The sequence below is a fragment of the Aulonocara stuartgranti genome, assembly GCF_965226115.1.
Source record: "Aulonocara stuartgranti genome assembly, chromosome: 22".
NCBI classification, from domain to species: Eukaryota; Metazoa; Chordata; class Actinopteri; order Cichliformes; family Cichlidae; genus Aulonocara; species Aulonocara stuartgranti.
In genome coordinates this window covers 11,899,148-11,915,287 of record NC_138957.1, presented here as the reverse complement: position 1 = coordinate 11,915,287, position 16,140 = coordinate 11,899,148, and the positions used below count along the sequence as shown (strand labels likewise).

The window sequence follows — 16,140 nt, the reverse complement described above, 5'->3', positions numbered from 1 at the left end:
CGGCAGAGGTCGTGTCACTGTAACTATGACTTTCTGCCAGAAGCTCGAGGCGTCACCAGCAGGCCCCGCCCTCGAGCTGTGACACGTGACCTCTAACCTTCGGTTTCACGTGGTTGAATCGAGGAGGATAGAAACGCGTGGAGCGACCGGAGAGGAGCGATGAAGAAAGCAGGGGGGAAAACAGCGTTGAAGAGGAGTAAAGAAGAGGATGAGGAGCAGAACCAGGTGAGCCACACACACAGGAGGAAAGTGATGAAGATCTGGTAACATGCTAGTAACGAGCTAGCATGCTAACACGGGGCAGGCTGCTGTTTAGCCCTCAGAGCAGACACAGAGCCATGAGACCGGACCGGGGCGATGCTGCTTCTATAATAAACACAGAACTATCCTCTGTGCACATATGTGATGTCAGTCTCGGGTTAGGGCTCCGTTATAATGTCGGAGTTTTAAACGGAAGACCTCCTCAACTCAGATTTTAACTCGCATTGTCGGAGCAACCTCACCGACCCAGAGCTAACGATCCAACATGGAAGCAGTGACGCAAATGGCAGTAAAACTGTGACGGAACGAGTCAAAGGAGCTTGCAAAGAAAAGCGTCTGGACTTCTTTAAGTTGCTTGAAGACGTTTCACCTCTCATCCGAGAAGCTTCTTCAGTTCTATTTGACCATAGAACTGAAGAAGCTTCTCGGATGAGAGGTGAAACATCTTCAAGCAACTTAAAGAAGTCCAGACGCTTTTCTTTGCAAGCTCCTTTGACTACGATCACCTGGATGACTGAGAACCTTCAGACATACTGTGATGGAACGAGCACTGCAGCAGGTAGTGTGTCAGAGTACATGTGTACGGTTAGGGTTGCACAGGGTGATGTCAATCCTGAGTAGAGTACATAAGTTTATCCTGATTTGACATGTTTTGGTTTTAGTTGCTGGTTATTGTTTGATTTAAGTGTGTGTGATCACTCACAGAATCATTCGCACATGCTATTAGCTTGTGCGAATGATTCATAGGTTTTATTTTTCTGCTCTTTAATTACACTCTTCTTGGAAATCTCAGCAAAAAACTGATGTTTTTTTAATTGAGTAATTCTGGGTTTTCCTTCTCAGATCTTCAACTTTAACAGGAAACCTGCTGATGAAGATAAGGATGATGATTTATCAGATAGCGAGGACAGTGTCTACTCAGGACTGGAGGATTCTGGGAGTGACTCTGAGGAGGAAGAGGGATCTGATGACGATGAGGAAGAGGGATCTGATGACAATGACGACAAGGTAAAGTGTAAGCAGATAAGAGGGGTTTTAATTCTGTGTTGCTCTGACTGCTGATTGGTTGCTGTTAAAAGTGTCCTCAGTGTTCTGCTGCAGAACATCACCTGAACTTTGTTCCATCTGTAGATGAAGGAAAAAAAAGAGGGAGAAGTGAGTGAAGAAAAGAAGAAACATGAGTATGAACACGATTCTTCAGATGAAGAGGTGATCTAAACTTATTCATTTGTGTGCTTGTCATTACTTTTCTTATGCTTGTCTGGTGTATTGTATGCAATTTTAGCCACATGTACACTAATAAAAAGCTGGGAGATTTTTGCTCCTGGTGAAGCTCAGAGTTCTCTGTTTCACCCAATGTTGACCTTTATTAGCCTGAAAAAGCTGTGATGAGAATCCCTGCTCCCCCAGGTGTCGTTCTCAAGGGGTCTGGGATTTAGGGCCCACCCATAGCTTGTGCTGGTTGGCCATCCACCCGCTGCCTCTGGCCCCTGTCACACCTACCCTTGACTGTGGGAGCTCTGTCCATAGTTCCTTGGTTGGAGTAGACACACGGTTGTCATCTGAATGTGTGGCCTTGGGTCTTCAGCGGCTTTCTTCTGTCTTTTACCAACCTGGCCTTGACCTAACATAATATCCATAAAAATAATACTATTAATACTAAAAGAAAAAAGATTAACAAGAGAGCCTTCAGAGAATCCATAGTCTCCGTGAAAAGCCTTCAATCGTTCCAAAATGCTACAGTAAGAAAACTTACAGGGACTAAAAAGAGAGAGTATATTTCTCCCGTACTGGCTTCTCTTCTTTGGCTCCTGTTAAATCCATAACCAAATTTAACATAATCAACATTTGCCTTGTGATATATGTGAGCATAACTAAGACAAATCCCTGTCAGTGTTCCTGTTAAAGTGGCTACAATACAACATGTTTTGTACAGGATACATGTTTCTTTACACATGTTCTGATTGGTGCATTTGCTTCTTTTATGTTCTCCTCTCCATCCTGTGGTGGTTTCTCATGCTCACATTGTTCTTCAGGATATCAGGAACACAGTGGGGAACATTCCTATGGAGTGGTACAAAGATTTCCCTCACATTGGGTACAATCTGGATGGGAAAAAAATCTACAAGCCTATAAGGAACAAGGATGAGCTTGATGACTTCTTGGATAAGATGGAGAACCCGGAGTACTGGTGAGCAGTTAGCATGATGCTAACTTCTTCATAGGTTTGATAGGGAATGCTGATGAAGCTAACAGGTTGCTGTCTGCAGGAGAACGGTGCATGACAAGCAGACAGGAAGTGACGTTGTGCTGTCCGATGATCAGGTGGAGCTGGTGAACCGTCTGCAGAGAGGACAGTTTGGAGATGTCAACTTCAATGAGTATGAGGTATGCCCTCACACAGTGACACCGGGGTTCTGTTCACTAGCCTCGCATTTACCTGCTTGATCCACCCTTTAGTAACCACATGTCCCCCACATGTCCCAGACCAGCTAGAAGAAGTGAGTGTGGCTTAAAAATGTAGAACACGCTGGCTACCTGTCTCTTTACCCCTCTTCCGCAGCCAATGGTAGAATTCTTCAGCAGCGACGTGATGATTCATCCCGTCACCAACAGACCCGCAGACAAACGCAGCTTTATCCCCTCGCTCACAGAGAAGGAGAAGGTAATGCACCTGACTCACTTGGCTTATCTGGCTGTTCTCAGCTGTCTGTCACTCACATGTCTGACTTGCCTGTCTGCAGGTGTCCAAACTGGTCCATGCCATAAAAATGGGTTGGATCAAACCCAGGCGGGTAGAGGATGATGGCAGGGGGCGGTATTACAACTTGTGGGCCAGCGAAGACTCTTCCATTCTGGCCAGACATAAGATGCACCTGCCCGCCCCCAAAATCCCTTTACCTGGTCACCATGAGTCCTACAACCCACCGCCCGAGTATCTGTTTACTGACGAGGAGGTTTGTCAATGCGTTGCCTCACCTGGTTTCTGTTCAGAGGATAGATAGAACTGCATTCAAAGACACATTTTTCTTCCCCCCCGTCTGTCTGTCCTCACTTGCCTCACCTGTCTGCAGCGAGCACTGTGGGAGCAACAGGATCCAGCAGACAGAAAGTTGCCGTTTGTTCCAAGGAAGTACTCGAGCCTCCGTCAGGTTCCAGCATTTTCTCAATTCATCCACGAGAGGTTTGAGCGCTGCCTGGACCTTTATCTGTGCCCACGACAGAGGAAGATGAGGGTAACCTTTCTCAGTCTGTCCTACTACCTAAAGCTGGAGCTGCCCTTTTAGGCATGCAGTTTAAATAATTTCCTGTTTGTCTGCATGTAGGTGAATGTGAATCCAGAGGATCTGATTCCCCAACTTCCCAAACCAAAGGACCTTCAGCCATTTCCCACCACACGGTCGCTGGTACAGCACACACACCTGAACACATGCACACAAACAAAGTGGTGAACCCTTTCTCACATCTTTTATCTGTGTGTTCAGGTCTATCGAGGTCACAGCGGTCTGGTTCGCTCTATCAGTGTGTCTCCATCGGGACAGTGGCTTGCCTCAGGTAACCTCAGCTTGTCCCACTCACACATCAATAGAAACTGTTGACATCGTGACGGAGTGGTGTAAAGCTCACAGTGAGAGTCAAGTGTTTGATCCCAGGCAGGGTTGTTGACCGACCAGTCTACACACCTGCACCACAGAGTGTGTAAAAGATGCAGGCAGCTTCATTGATTGAGTCTCAAGATGAGCATTCTGTTGTTACTGTTTTAAAACCAGACATGATGACAGTTCCACACAGAGACCTCAGCCTGATAATCTCAAATTGTGTCTGTGCACAAAGCAGCTTTATTCTGTGTGGTCTTATCCATTTACACTTTCCTTGGTGTATTTATTGGAAAGGCGGAGTCCAGTCGTCTTTGAATTAGTATCAGGAAATAAGTATTTGATTCAGGAGTCTGTGTTTTGTAAAGACCGACTGTACTGCCACAGAGTATCCATGATAATGCTTTTCACGACTCTGTCTTTGAAATTCTTCCTAAAAACAACCTGTTTTGGATTTTTAAATTTTTTTTTAAACTCCATATTCATTTTTATCTTCTTTTCTTTGAATTTTCTGTGTTGTGGTCAGAGCACTTCCTGAAAACCCAGTTTGAAGGTGATGTTTAAATAAAACATGCATCCTTTGGATGGGTTCATTGAGTGTGGGCGGGACTGTAATCTCTCTCCTCCCTGTTCACAGGAAGTGATGATGGCTCTGTCAGATTCTGGGAGGTCTGTTCGTCTCGTTGTATGAAGACGGTCCAGGTGGGCGGAGCTGTGAAGAGCGTTGCCTGGAACCCAAATCCGTCTGTCTGTTTGCTGGCTGTTGCCCTGTGAGCACCTCTCTGTCTCTCTCTCTTTCTCCGTCTGCCTGTGACATTCAGTTTTATTTGTATAGCACAACATCACAACAGCATTTGCTTCATGGTGCTGTGCATTCTAAGGTAAAGATCCTACAGCAGCAGTGGGGGCAACTCCAGGTCCTGCAGGTTTTAGATATTACCCTGGGTCAGCACACCTGAATCACATGATTAGTTCGTTCTCAAGCCTCTGGAGAATTTAGCCATTTGAATCAACTGTGTTGGATCAAGGACACATCTAAAACCTGCAGGACACTGGCCTTCGAGGCCTGGGGTTGCCCACCCCTGTCCTACAGTAATACAAAGAATATCCCATCAATCACATAACCCCTGGAGCGAGATGGGGATAAATATGTCATATGAGGAAGAGAGCATGTATTAATAATTTAATTCAGTGATTTCTAATGATGGTTTAAACTGGGTTTTTTGTTGTTGTGGACATCCAACTTTATGAGCACGATTGCAGCGTAACTAAGGAAGGATTCAGGGTCACCTGATCCAGACCTAACTATATGCTTTATCAAGAAGAAAACTTTTAAGCCTAATGTTAAAAGTAGAGTGTTTCTCTCTCCTGAATCCAAACTGGGAGCTGGTTCCACAGAGGGAGATCTGAAAGCTTAAGGATCTGCCTCCCATTATACTTTTAAATACTCTAGAAACAAGCAGGATTTTAAACTCTTCCCTCCTCTCCCACTGATGTGATCCTGTCCCTCTGTTTCTCTCTGGTTTCAGGGACTCTGTGGTCTTGATCCTGTCTCCCTCTCTGGCAGATAAACAGGTCATCTTGTCGTCAGAACGACTCCTCAGTGCCCAGCAGGAGGGGGAGGAGCCAGCAGAAGGAAATGGGTCTGTTGTCTGGAGCGAGGCTGAGGGGGAAGAGCTAAACCAGGGGCTCCGCCTCAAAATCCAACACCCCAAAGTGAGAAAACCACCTGATTGGTTGATTTATTCATTTGTTTTTAAACCCCCCCACTCTGATCCACATCTGGCCTAATCGCTGTTGATCTCTGCAGGCTGTTCACCAGGTGGTGTGGCATGCTAAAGGAGACTACCTAGCATCAGTGATGCCAGATAACACAAGCCACCTGCAGGTGTATATCCACCAGCTGAGCCGGAGGCGGAGTCAGAACCCCTTCAGCAGGAACAAAGGCCTGGTCCAGTGCATATCCTTCCACCCAATCAGGCCCTATTTCTTTGTGGCCACACAGCGCTCGATCCGCATCTACAACCTCGTCAAACAAGAAATGACTAAAAAACTCCAAACCAACTCCAAGTGGATCTCCAGCATGGCTGTCCATCCAGGAGGTAACCGCACCCCAGTCCCCCACACACAAGTTTTAAAGGCTCCAATAAACCCGCCGCAATGGTCATTTCGCTCACCGCAGTTGCTTCGTCCTAAAGTCATTTGTATTTATACGAGCAGTATTCTCTTCACAGCTGTCCCACCTGTCTGTTCGTGTGTCTGCAGGTGATCATGTGATCTGTGGGAGTTATGACTGTAAGCTGAGCTGGTTTGACCTCGATCTGTCAACTAAACCCTACAAGATGCTCCGGTACGTACCTGCCAGTCACTCTGATCATCTGAGTTTAACCCTTTTAGACATGAGCTGTCAACATTACCACTTTGTTAATTGTTACAATGGAAGCAATGTCTTGGTCAGCTACAGGTGACCTTGAGTGCTCCTGTCTTCGTTCAGACCTGATCTCCAGAATGGGGGTCAGGGTTTCTTCAAATGGTGGCTGTACTTAGTAACTCTCAAGGTTACAAATATTGCAGGTTTATGCAGTCCCCTACAGAAGGTGGTGTTGTTAGAGTGATTATCTAACACAGCTTGACTAGACTTTGTCAGAAGTTATAAATTAAGTAGATTCACAGACAGCTGCATCAATGCTGAGTAAAGGGAAAGCACAGGTGGGTTAAGAGTTAACAAGTGAATATTTTTAAGATTAATTACAGATTTGGAGGTTTACTGCTCTTTACACACCTAAATTTAACAAGTGTTTTGTGAGTTTGAGTTGTCCTGGGTAATTACCATCACTGTTTATGCTCTCTTTATATTAGACACTATACAGCTGGTATGAAAGTGGAATTCAGTGCATGAATCTAAAATAATTCATATCTGCTACATTTGATGTGCCTAACTCTGACAATGAAACCACAACCACTGCGCAACAGTCACACAAGCTGTGACTGTTATGAAAATCACAATGTCACATGTATAGACCTAAGCACTCAGCTGGTAGATGATACTACAGTTTTCCTCAAAAGGTCAGAACAAATCCCTCTTGTCATCAATAAAATCCACATATTTTCTGAAGTGTCTGGTTTACATTTAAACCCTAAGAAAAGTGTGAATTACTCTATTCAGAACTGCCATGTAGTTTATTTGTATGGTATCCCGGTTTTAAAATGATTATAGCTCTTTATTTTATTTTATAATGCTCCCTCTTGTGTTCAGCTTGTATTTTTCACATTTTATACATTGATGCCAACAGAATTTTGCATAGCCAGAGCTGATTTGTACATAAAGCAGCATTGTTTAAATTGACAAAAAAAAAGAAGAAAGATCTGCAGTGCCTTCACAGTCCAGCAGGTGCAGCAGTTCAGGAAATTAGATTTCAGTCAGACGTGCACCAGGAAGGTGAGGAGTTTAAATCCTGCTGAGCAAACAAAGACCTTACCTGAGTCTCACCTCAAACAAATCAGAGCTGTGATTGGTTCAGAGTGGTCTCAAAGCATGTGTACTCAGTCATGACGCTGACATTGGTGTGTCATCATTGATTTTTGAATACTACATATTGATCAGATGTTGTTTTCTTTTGTTTGTTTGTTTTTAATCATTTATCATGTGGTATGGATCACCTTCTCTCTGCAGACACCATAAGAAAGCAGTGAGGGGTGTGGCCTATCACAGACTGTACCCGCTGTTTGCCTCGGCGTCGGATGATGGCTCAGTGATAGTCTGTCACGGGACTGTTTACAAGTAATACACACACACACACACACACACACACACACACACACACACTTTTCCTCCTCTCAGTTACACTCTAACCCCTCCTTCCTACCTCCACAGTGACCTTTTGCAGAATCCACTCATCGTCCCAGTGAAAGTCCTCAGAGGTCATGTGATGACTCATGATCTTGGTGTTCTGGATGTGACCTTTCACCCCACGCAACCCTGGGTCTTCTCCTCTGGCGCTGATGCTACTATCTGCCTCTTCACATAGCAACATGCTTAGCAACCACAGATGCCGTTTTTCTAATGTTTTTACTTTCAGACACAATGTCTTAACATGTGACACCATGAGTCCTTGCCTCACTGGTCTCCTTGCTGTGATGTCAGTTCCTTTTTGAATAAACTGAACTGTTTTTGAGAGTGTGTGTGCGCGCTGTCAGTCTGGTGAAAGGAGCTGATATTGATCAGCAGTGTGACATCCCTTTCCTGTCTAGGGCCATTAAAGATGAATAAAAACATGCATAATTGGCTATTTGTGGGTGATCGATCAGGTTTAAGATGTTAAGTTCAGATATCATGACAGCCATATTTACAGAGTTAGCTGAGGAGCCTGGACCCCCTGTGAACTCCGCCCATCTCACCACAGTTATTCTAGTTTTAGATTTGCTCATTAGCTTGTTTCGAATTAGTTTCTGGAGTGATGATCCAGATGTGTCTGGGTTTTATTTATATTTCAGTGAGAAAATTTCACTCATGTAGTTTTTAGTTCACCGTATAATCAATATGATATGAACAGATTTGTTCAGTTCAGTTTGATGAAGTATTTGATCTAAAATCTAATTAAAACTTGAGAAATTTGCAGTGCAGATGTTTACAAAAATTACAATTTCTAAGAGATTTAATGAAAAACAAGTCTTTTCTGATGATTTATGGTGCTGAGCAGAAGGATAACTCCTGAGTGAATGGGGACTGTATACTGCTAAAGTAGTTATTCTCTGAAAATCTAAGCTAGCTAACAGGTTCAGAGGTCAGTTTGTTTCTCTCATAGTGCTTTGCTGTAAACGGTGTTCTCCTTTCATGAAGGATGCAGTGTCACTAATGTAGGAGGTAAATAAGGGAGCACTGAAGCTAATTTCTTGTGGCGGCAGCGAAGTGAAATTAGCAGTTAGACCCCAGTCTTACTGTTACTTTGTCGATGCTTTTAATTTGAAAGTCCCCTTTCCTTAGCGGATTTGGCGTCAGCCCGTTTCCCTTGGAGCTCTTTCAGTGTAACACCCGATCATGAATCGGAGACTCGTTCCGACGCGCGAGGACTGCGTGTACACGAGCTGCTACTGGTGAGTCCCGACATACCTGCAACAGGTGACGTGCAGGCTCTGTGTCAGAACATTACTTGGCTCCTGAGAATTGTAAACACACGTCTGGTCAAAGCAGCTGCAACTACAATGATTGGCTAGTTCAGATTTCCGTTTAATTTTTAGCGCAGTTTCTTTAAATGTGTCAGTGAGAGAATAAAAATCACAAGAACATTTAAAGGAATAATAATCCTCCTTTAAACAGTGGTAATATCAGGTTATCAACAAACATACAACCGAACTGTATCGAGGCTTCGAAAAAATGTGAAACCCATGTCCACAGTGACATCTGCTGGTCAGTTTGACTATCGCCCCATCTTCTTTAAAGGCCCTTTCATTTATTTTTTATTTTTTTAACAGGTCAGTGATCAAACCTTTATCAATATGATTGTTTTCTGCAGTAAATTGCTATGGTAACATACAAATCCACACATTCATTATCAATTTACATTAAGAATGAATACAACAATCATACTAACAACTTTCTTCTTGTATGTGTATCTGTTGCTGTGTGTTAGTTGCAGAGCTATTGCTGAGGTAAAAGACAATCAGCTGACTCCTAGCTGTTTGGGCTCCTGGTAGGCTGCTTCTTCTGATGGGCTGTGACCTCTTGGGCTTCTTTAAGAGAGCCAGCTGATCTTTGACGTCTTTAGCCTGAGTCCTGGCCAAATGCAGCTCCTTCCGCAGCTTGTTGATTTCAGCTATCAGAGTCATGTTTCCTTCATGATTTTGGTGTAGACCTTTTCGTGCTCCTCTGCAGATTTGACCAGCCTCATTTTGAGGCCATTTACTGTCCTCTCCTGTTGCTCACACTGGTGACGCAGCGCCTTCTGAACAGTATCATCTGCATTGGTTCTCTCCACCCTTTCAGTCTGCTGGACATATCGAGCGTATAGCATCTGTATGTTGTCCTTCAGGGTTTTAGGCTCCTGGATGAAGCCCACACAGTTGTCCAGGTCTGATTTCAATCGCTGGAGACGCGTCTCCAAATCTTTGACCTTCTGACTCTCTTTGTACATCTCTTTGTCTCTGGTCTTCAGTTTGAGCTTCAGCTCAGAGACGGTGAGCTTCAGCTGAGCATTGCTCTTGTCGGTTTGTATCAGCTCTTCCTCCAGCTGACTGATCCGCTCCTTCTTCACACTGATGTCATGTTGCAGAGGCTCAGTTTTCTGCTTTTCAGCTGGAATTCAAGAACAAACTTCTCCAGTTCCTGATTCTTTCTCTCCTTGTCCTGACTGGTCTTTTCATCTCCAGAGATCTGCCTCTTCAGGTCTTCAATGTCACTCTCCAGGGAGCGGATCAGCCCAAGCAGCCTCTGCCGCTCTTGCTTCAGTTTGTTTATATCAGCGCTCCTGATCTGATATGAAAGGCCCTTTCATATCGGACGTGGCGTGTGCTGCGCTCACTGCTAACTAGAGTGAAGGACCCAAAATATGAACATTTGCATCCTCGAAAGAGTGACCTTTGTCCTCTTAGATGCCGAGTCTTGTCCTGTGGAGATGGCTCTTCTGTGTTGTGCCATGCGTTTATGAAGTGGCTGTTTGGTCTCTCCAATGTAGAGGTCTGGGCATTCCTCGCTACACTGTACAGCATACACTACATTGTTAAGTTTGTGTTTAGGAGTTTTGTCTTTGGGATGAACTAGTTTTTGTTTGAGTGTGTTGCTGGGTCTGAAGTAAACTGGGATGTCATGCTTGGAGAAGACTCTCTGGAGTTTTTCTGATACACCGGCTACGTAGGGAATGACAATGTTGTTGCATTTTTCTTTCTTATCCTCCCTCGCTGGTGCCTGATCTTCTTTTCTGTGCATCTTTGCAGACTTGATGAAAGCCCAATTAGAATAACCGCTTGTTTTAATAGCTTCATTAACATGTGTGTGTTCCTTCTTTTTCACTTCAGGCTTAGAGGGAACATGTTCTCCCCGGTGATGTAGGGTCCTAATTACTCCAAATTTGTGTTCCAGAGGGTGATGGGAGTCAAAGAGGAGGTACTGGTCCGTGTGTGTGGGCTTCCAGTAAACTTCAATGTTGAGGTTTCCATTCTCTTCAATGCGCACGGCGCAGTCCAGGAAAGGCAAACATCGTATCTGTATCTGGAAGGTCGCCGGTTCGATCCCCGGGCTCTCTGTCCTGGCCGTTGTGTCCTTGGGCAAGACACTTTACCCTACCGCCTACTGGTGTTAGCCAGAGGGGCCGATGGCGCGATATGGCAGCCTCGCTTCTGTCAGTCTGTCCCAGGGCAGCTGTGGCTACAACTGTAGCTTGCCTCCACCAGTGTGTGAATGTGAGAGTGAATGAATAGTGGCATTGTAAAGCGCTTTGGGTGCCTTGAAAAGCGCTATATAAATCCAATCCATTATTATTATTATTACATCAAAGGACACCATGGTTTCATCTGGATCCAGGTTAAGTTTCTGGACCTTGTCGGTGAAGTCGGTGGAGTTCTTGATGTGATATGTGGTGGTCCCCACCAGAGGTGCTAAAATGGTAGCTAGGTGTTTTGAAATGTTGTAAGTAGCTGAGTTTATGCTGCTAACAATGGGTCTGAGTGGGACACCTTCTTTGTGGATCTTAGGAAGTCCATAAATGCAGGGTATGGCATCCCCTGGGTTTAGGCGATGATATAAAGGGCGCTCAATGATTTTGTCCTTTTCAAGGTCTTGAAGGCAAGCTATAACTTTCTTTTTGTAGCTGCTTGTGGGGTCTCGCTTTAAGGCTTCGTAGGTATTTTTGTCACTGAGGAGAGTAGTGATCTTTGTGTGGTAATCTGTTGTGTTTAGGACCACGGTGCACCTTCCTTTGTCAGCTGGTGATGTTGTGGTCTATGCTCAGGGAAGCGACGGCCTTCTTTTCTTGTATTGTGAGTAGAGCTGGGCGATATGAGATTTTTTCATATCACGATATGTTTTTTTCATTTCAGGCGATAACGATATCTATCACGATATAAGCCAAATAACTATATTTGTAAGATTTAAATGTGCCGTTGCTCACAAGTAAAATGTGAAATAATCAGCAGCTTGTTTTTATTTAAATATTTATTTCCCATAATAAGTTCAACAGGGTAGATGTACTTAAGGAACATGAGACTTTTTCAGATAAATAAAGGCAAATATTGCAAACTACACAAAAGGCAGCCGCTAAAGCGTTTAAGTTTCAAAATAGAACAAACGAAACAAACTAAATTGTCAATTCCACTTAGAAACAAAATATTAATTCTAAAAATAAATCTTAGTTTGTTTTACAGAATAACAGACAAAACTGACTAACTTTTGTCAATATCAAATAAACTGAGAACTAAAAGGAAATTCTCAATCTCTCCTTGTTGTATAGGTGAGCTTTTCAAACACTTTTAACAGTTACTTTAGTCTGACAAAAGCCGAATGACGAATTAGCGCTTCCAGTCAGAGACTGAAGCTACGTCCACACGTACACGGGTATTTTTGAAAACGGAGATTTTCCGTTTTCGTTTTAAAAAATAATCCCGTCCACACGTAAAGGCAGAAATGAAGGAAAACGCTGCTATGAACATGCCAAAGCAGCAGGTGGCGCTAGATTCCTAACCGTGCAGAAATGTTGGCCAATCAGAAGTCTAGAAGCCTCGGTGGGAAAAAGTAAACAAAGCTGGGGCATAGAAGCAGAACCGAGTCGTATGTGTGGAGGGACAGTAACTGTGTGTATATGTAAGCATTTAAACACTGCAGAGAGTAGAATTAACAGTATTGTAGAAATTCATTTCACCGAAACAATAACGTGGCGCACAGTGTGACGCATGCACCAGTTTATTGTATTTCCAGACTTGCTTTCGGCACAATTTACAGTGCACGCTACTCTGTTTTTTGTCAGACTTGAAATAGCCGAAATACCTTCACACTACGGAACTTCTTTGGCTCTTCCGTTTGACAATCTCTCCGGCATTGGAACCATCATCTGTTTTCTCTTCGGTCACGCTCGGTTGATTTTTCTAGTCGGCACACTCATTTCCTCCATTACGTGCTGGCTCCATTACGCGCTGGCTGCTTCCCAAACAAACACACGTGCGGCTTGGCACTTGTGCTGTACTAACAAGTCACGCGACGTGACGCTGCGGCTGTGATTGGTTCGGCTCTGCGCTACTTAATTTGGATTGGCTGACCTTTTTTTTTTTTTTTTTTTTTAAGAGGACAAGAGCGGCGAGGTCTATCGCGATAGCTTAATTTCTCTATCGAGTAAAAGTTATATCGCGATACATATCGTTATCGTTCTATCGCCCAGCTCTAATTGTGAGGTTAGACGGAGGGACTTTGGCACTGGAGAGGGTGGCTGAAACTTTCATCTTGATTTGCTCTGCTTCTGTTTGTGATAATTTATTAATCCGTATGGCGGTTTCTGTGGCTGTGATGAGGTCCACTATGGGCAACTGTTGAGGAGAAATGGCAAAATGGAGTCCTTTGGCTAGCACTTTCTTTTCAGGTTCAGTGAGATTCCGGTTTGAAAAGTTCTTCATCCCTTTTTTCTGACTGTCCTCAGGTGTGTGTTTTTCTCTGTGTTGTGTAGGTTCTGACTAAGGAGTGAATGTTTTTGATAGCAACGTGTGGAATTGGAATTGGAGTTAAAGACTTGGTGAAACATTTTCTATTAGCCATCAATAAAAACGATCATATGGATCAGCAGGACACACTAATCCTTCAGAACTTTCAGGAAGTCCTACAGGCTGACTGTCTGTTGCCCTTCTGTCTGTTCTTGTTCTGCAGTGAAGAAAATGTCTGGAAACTCTGTGACTATGTCAGAAAACAGAGAACCGCACCGCTGGAACATCTGTTTGTGATCTTCATCTCCAATGAGACGAGAACGGTGAGAACCAAATGCCAGTATAATGTCAGATTTAAAATGAAGATGATGGATTTTGTAATTGTATCATCAGATCTGCTGCTCTATGTCAATTAATCACCGTCTGGTGGTGAGTTGGAGCAGGTGGTGGGGAAACATTTTATTACAGCGATTGGAACATGCTTGTAGGTATTAAACATAATGCACAGCAGTGGTTTGAATCATATCTATGTAATAGATTCCAATTTGTTTATGTACATGGACAGTCCTCTCCACAGACGTCGCCAAGATTAATTATGGAGTTCCACGGGGTTATGTGATAGGAGCATTAAAAGGCATAGCACATATTATATCTGCTATGCAGATCACACCTAACTTTATCTACCCATGAAGCCAGATAAAACAGACCAATTAGTTAAACTGCAGGAATGTCTTAAAGACCTGGATGACCTCTAACTTTTCAGCTTCTGAATTTGGTATCTAACAATATGCTTACTCTGGTTGGCATTACCTTGGTCTCCAACACTGTGAGGAATCTTGGAGTCATTTTTGATCAGGATATATCCTTCAGCATGCATATTAAACCAATACGTAGGACTGCTGTCTTGCACTTCAAGAAGTGGCTAAACTAGCTGCTAAATGTCATGATCTAGAGTCCAGATTGACGCAACAGCATACGGATACACGGAATTCCTGAGGGGTCTGGAAGAAATGACAGCATAGGATTTGTGACAAACTTTTTTGCTCATTGCTGAAGATTGCCAAGAATGTAAACACACACAGTGAAAGGGCCCACTGAGTTATTATTGTTTGCTTCCTGGAGTACCAGGTTAAAAAGCACATAATATGGCAGGCATAGAAACAAAAAGTAACATATGAAGGCTGGACCGTCTTAAGTTAATCACGACTATACCAAAGAAATACAGAAAAAGAGGAAACCGGTCTGAGAGGTTATGAAGAAACTATTATTTTATATACTTTACAATATAAAGTGCCTTCAGGCAAATGTTGTTGGGATTTGTCGCTATATAAATGAAACTGAATGAAATGCGTCTCCTTCAAAGAGTTGCTGGGCTCTCTCTTAGAGATAGAGTTTGGTTATTCGTGAGGGACTCAGAATACAGCCAACTGCTCCTCCACATTGAAATGAGCCAGTTTGAGGTAGTCCGGGCATCCTGCAAGGATGCCTCCTGGATAACTCCCAGGTGAGTTATTCTGCGCATGAAATGCTAGGAGGAGGCAAATTACATTTCAGAGCTGGGTTAGAAACATCCACTTGGTTTTTTAGGTTTTTTGAAACATCTCAGGTGAGGTTCTAAAGCTGATGTTCTGTATTTGTTCTCCTTTGAGGTTCCTCTGTGGAAGCAGAAGTCTGGACACGGAGAGCTGCCGGTTATCTGGGTTTGTGATGTCACTGTTAATACTGTGAGAGCACAGACATAAACACAAATGATGTCAAAATGACATTAAAGATAACATTGTTGTTTCAGGACTACCATGTGATCCTGCTGCAGGCAGATCAATCGGACTCTCTAGTGTATGATCTGGATTCAACGCTCTCGTTTCCCTGTAGCCTGAAGCTTTACGCTGCCCAAGCCTTACGCTCAGAGAGTGACATCAGACCAGAATACCACAGGTAAGACACAGCTGAGCATCATGACAGGAAACTACACACACCCGAGTGACATCATAGTTACAATTTCCCCTTCTGTCTGCCAGGAAGTTTCGTGTGGTTCCTGCTGACAGCTTCCTGTTGAACTTCGCATCTGATCGATCTCACATGAGGAACTCTGATGGATCGTGGAAGATGCCTCCCCCTACGTACGCCCCTATATGCACTGCAGGTCACATGACTTCCCAGTTATTAGCGTGTGTAATCGCGTGTACCATTTAGTTATGATGTCATCATACTGGGCTGCGTTTTCCCCTCAGAGTGCCAGATGAACCTAGATGGTTTCATCAACATGGACCCTGCCATCGGCTGGGGTGTGGTCTTCAGCCTTAACCACTTCCTGCAGAGATACATTGGAAGCACCTCATCAGCCTCATCCTCTTCTTCATCAGCAGCAAGATCGTGGTAGTTGTGGTTTTGAGGGGTTTTTTTCGATTGTGGGCTCCAGATGTTTGAAGTGGAATGAAGAGTCCTCCTGCCAGCTGCTGTCCCACATGACCATGTGAAACGAAATTTGTTCTTGTAACTGTTCACCATTGTCCCACCCCCTTATAAAATGCAAGATATTTTGATAGTTGTTCAGCCAAAAACCATCGATGTACATATGAACATATTGATCATTTGATGACTTATTGGTGAACTTGTTGATCAGAAGAGTGCTTTCACCCCGATCAATAAAACTCTCCATAATGTC

General features: G+C 43.8%; 2 protein-coding genes across 3 annotated transcripts; both read left to right on the top strand.

Annotated features, from left to right (window-relative positions):
- Positions 1-8,132, top strand: bop1 (BOP1 ribosomal biogenesis factor). Its single transcript, XM_082520555.1, has 16 exons — positions 1-225; positions 1,105-1,269; positions 1,393-1,470; positions 2,298-2,452; positions 2,532-2,649; positions 2,825-2,926; positions 3,006-3,218; positions 3,336-3,497; positions 3,588-3,668; positions 3,747-3,816; positions 4,495-4,627; positions 5,387-5,573; positions 5,668-5,959; positions 6,123-6,207; positions 7,531-7,638; positions 7,732-8,132. The coding sequence occupies exons 1-16, from the start codon at positions 160-162 to the stop codon at positions 7,883-7,885; spliced, it is 2,169 nt and encodes a 722-aa protein (XP_082376681.1). The 5' UTR covers positions 1-159; the 3' UTR covers positions 7,886-8,132.
- A 573-nt stretch (positions 8,133-8,705) lies between these two features.
- On the top strand, positions 8,706-16,140 carry ntaq1 (N-terminal glutamine amidase 1). Of its 2 annotated transcripts, none has more exons than XM_082520557.1 (6): positions 8,706-8,951; positions 13,699-13,798; positions 15,125-15,175; positions 15,265-15,410; positions 15,494-15,595; positions 15,707-16,140. In XM_082520557.1, exons 1-6 carry the CDS (start codon positions 8,896-8,898, stop codon positions 15,777-15,779), a joined length of 528 nt encoding a protein of 175 aa, XP_082376683.1. In that variant the 5' UTR covers positions 8,706-8,895; the 3' UTR covers positions 15,780-16,140. The 2 variants fall into 2 exon arrangements, with proteins under 2 accessions (XP_082376683.1, XP_082376682.1); XM_082520556.1 differs by having other exon boundaries at positions 8,709-8,951; positions 15,494-15,618.

Bases quoted from the DNA above. Each gene is read 5' to 3' on its own strand.
- bop1 (XM_082520555.1), top strand. From the start codon at position 160: ATGAAGAAAGCAGGGGGGAAAACAGCGTTGAAGAGGAGTAAAGAAGAG. The intron at 2,927-3,005 runs GTAATGCACCTG...GCCTGTCTGCAG, and splicing joins CGCTCACAGAGAAGGAGAAG to GTGTCCAAACTGGTCCATGC. The intron at 3,498-3,587 runs GTAACCTTTCTC...GTCTGCATGTAG, and splicing joins CACGACAGAGGAAGATGAGG to GTGAATGTGAATCCAGAGGA.
- ntaq1 (XM_082520556.1), top strand. From the start codon at position 8,896: ATGAATCGGAGACTCGTTCCGACGCGCGAGGACTGCGTGTACACGAGC. The intron at 8,952-13,698 runs GTGAGTCCCGAC...CTTGTTCTGCAG, and splicing joins GTGTACACGAGCTGCTACTG to TGAAGAAAATGTCTGGAAAC. The intron at 13,799-15,124 runs GTGAGAACCAAA...TTCTCCTTTGAG, and splicing joins TCTCCAATGAGACGAGAACG to GTTCCTCTGTGGAAGCAGAA.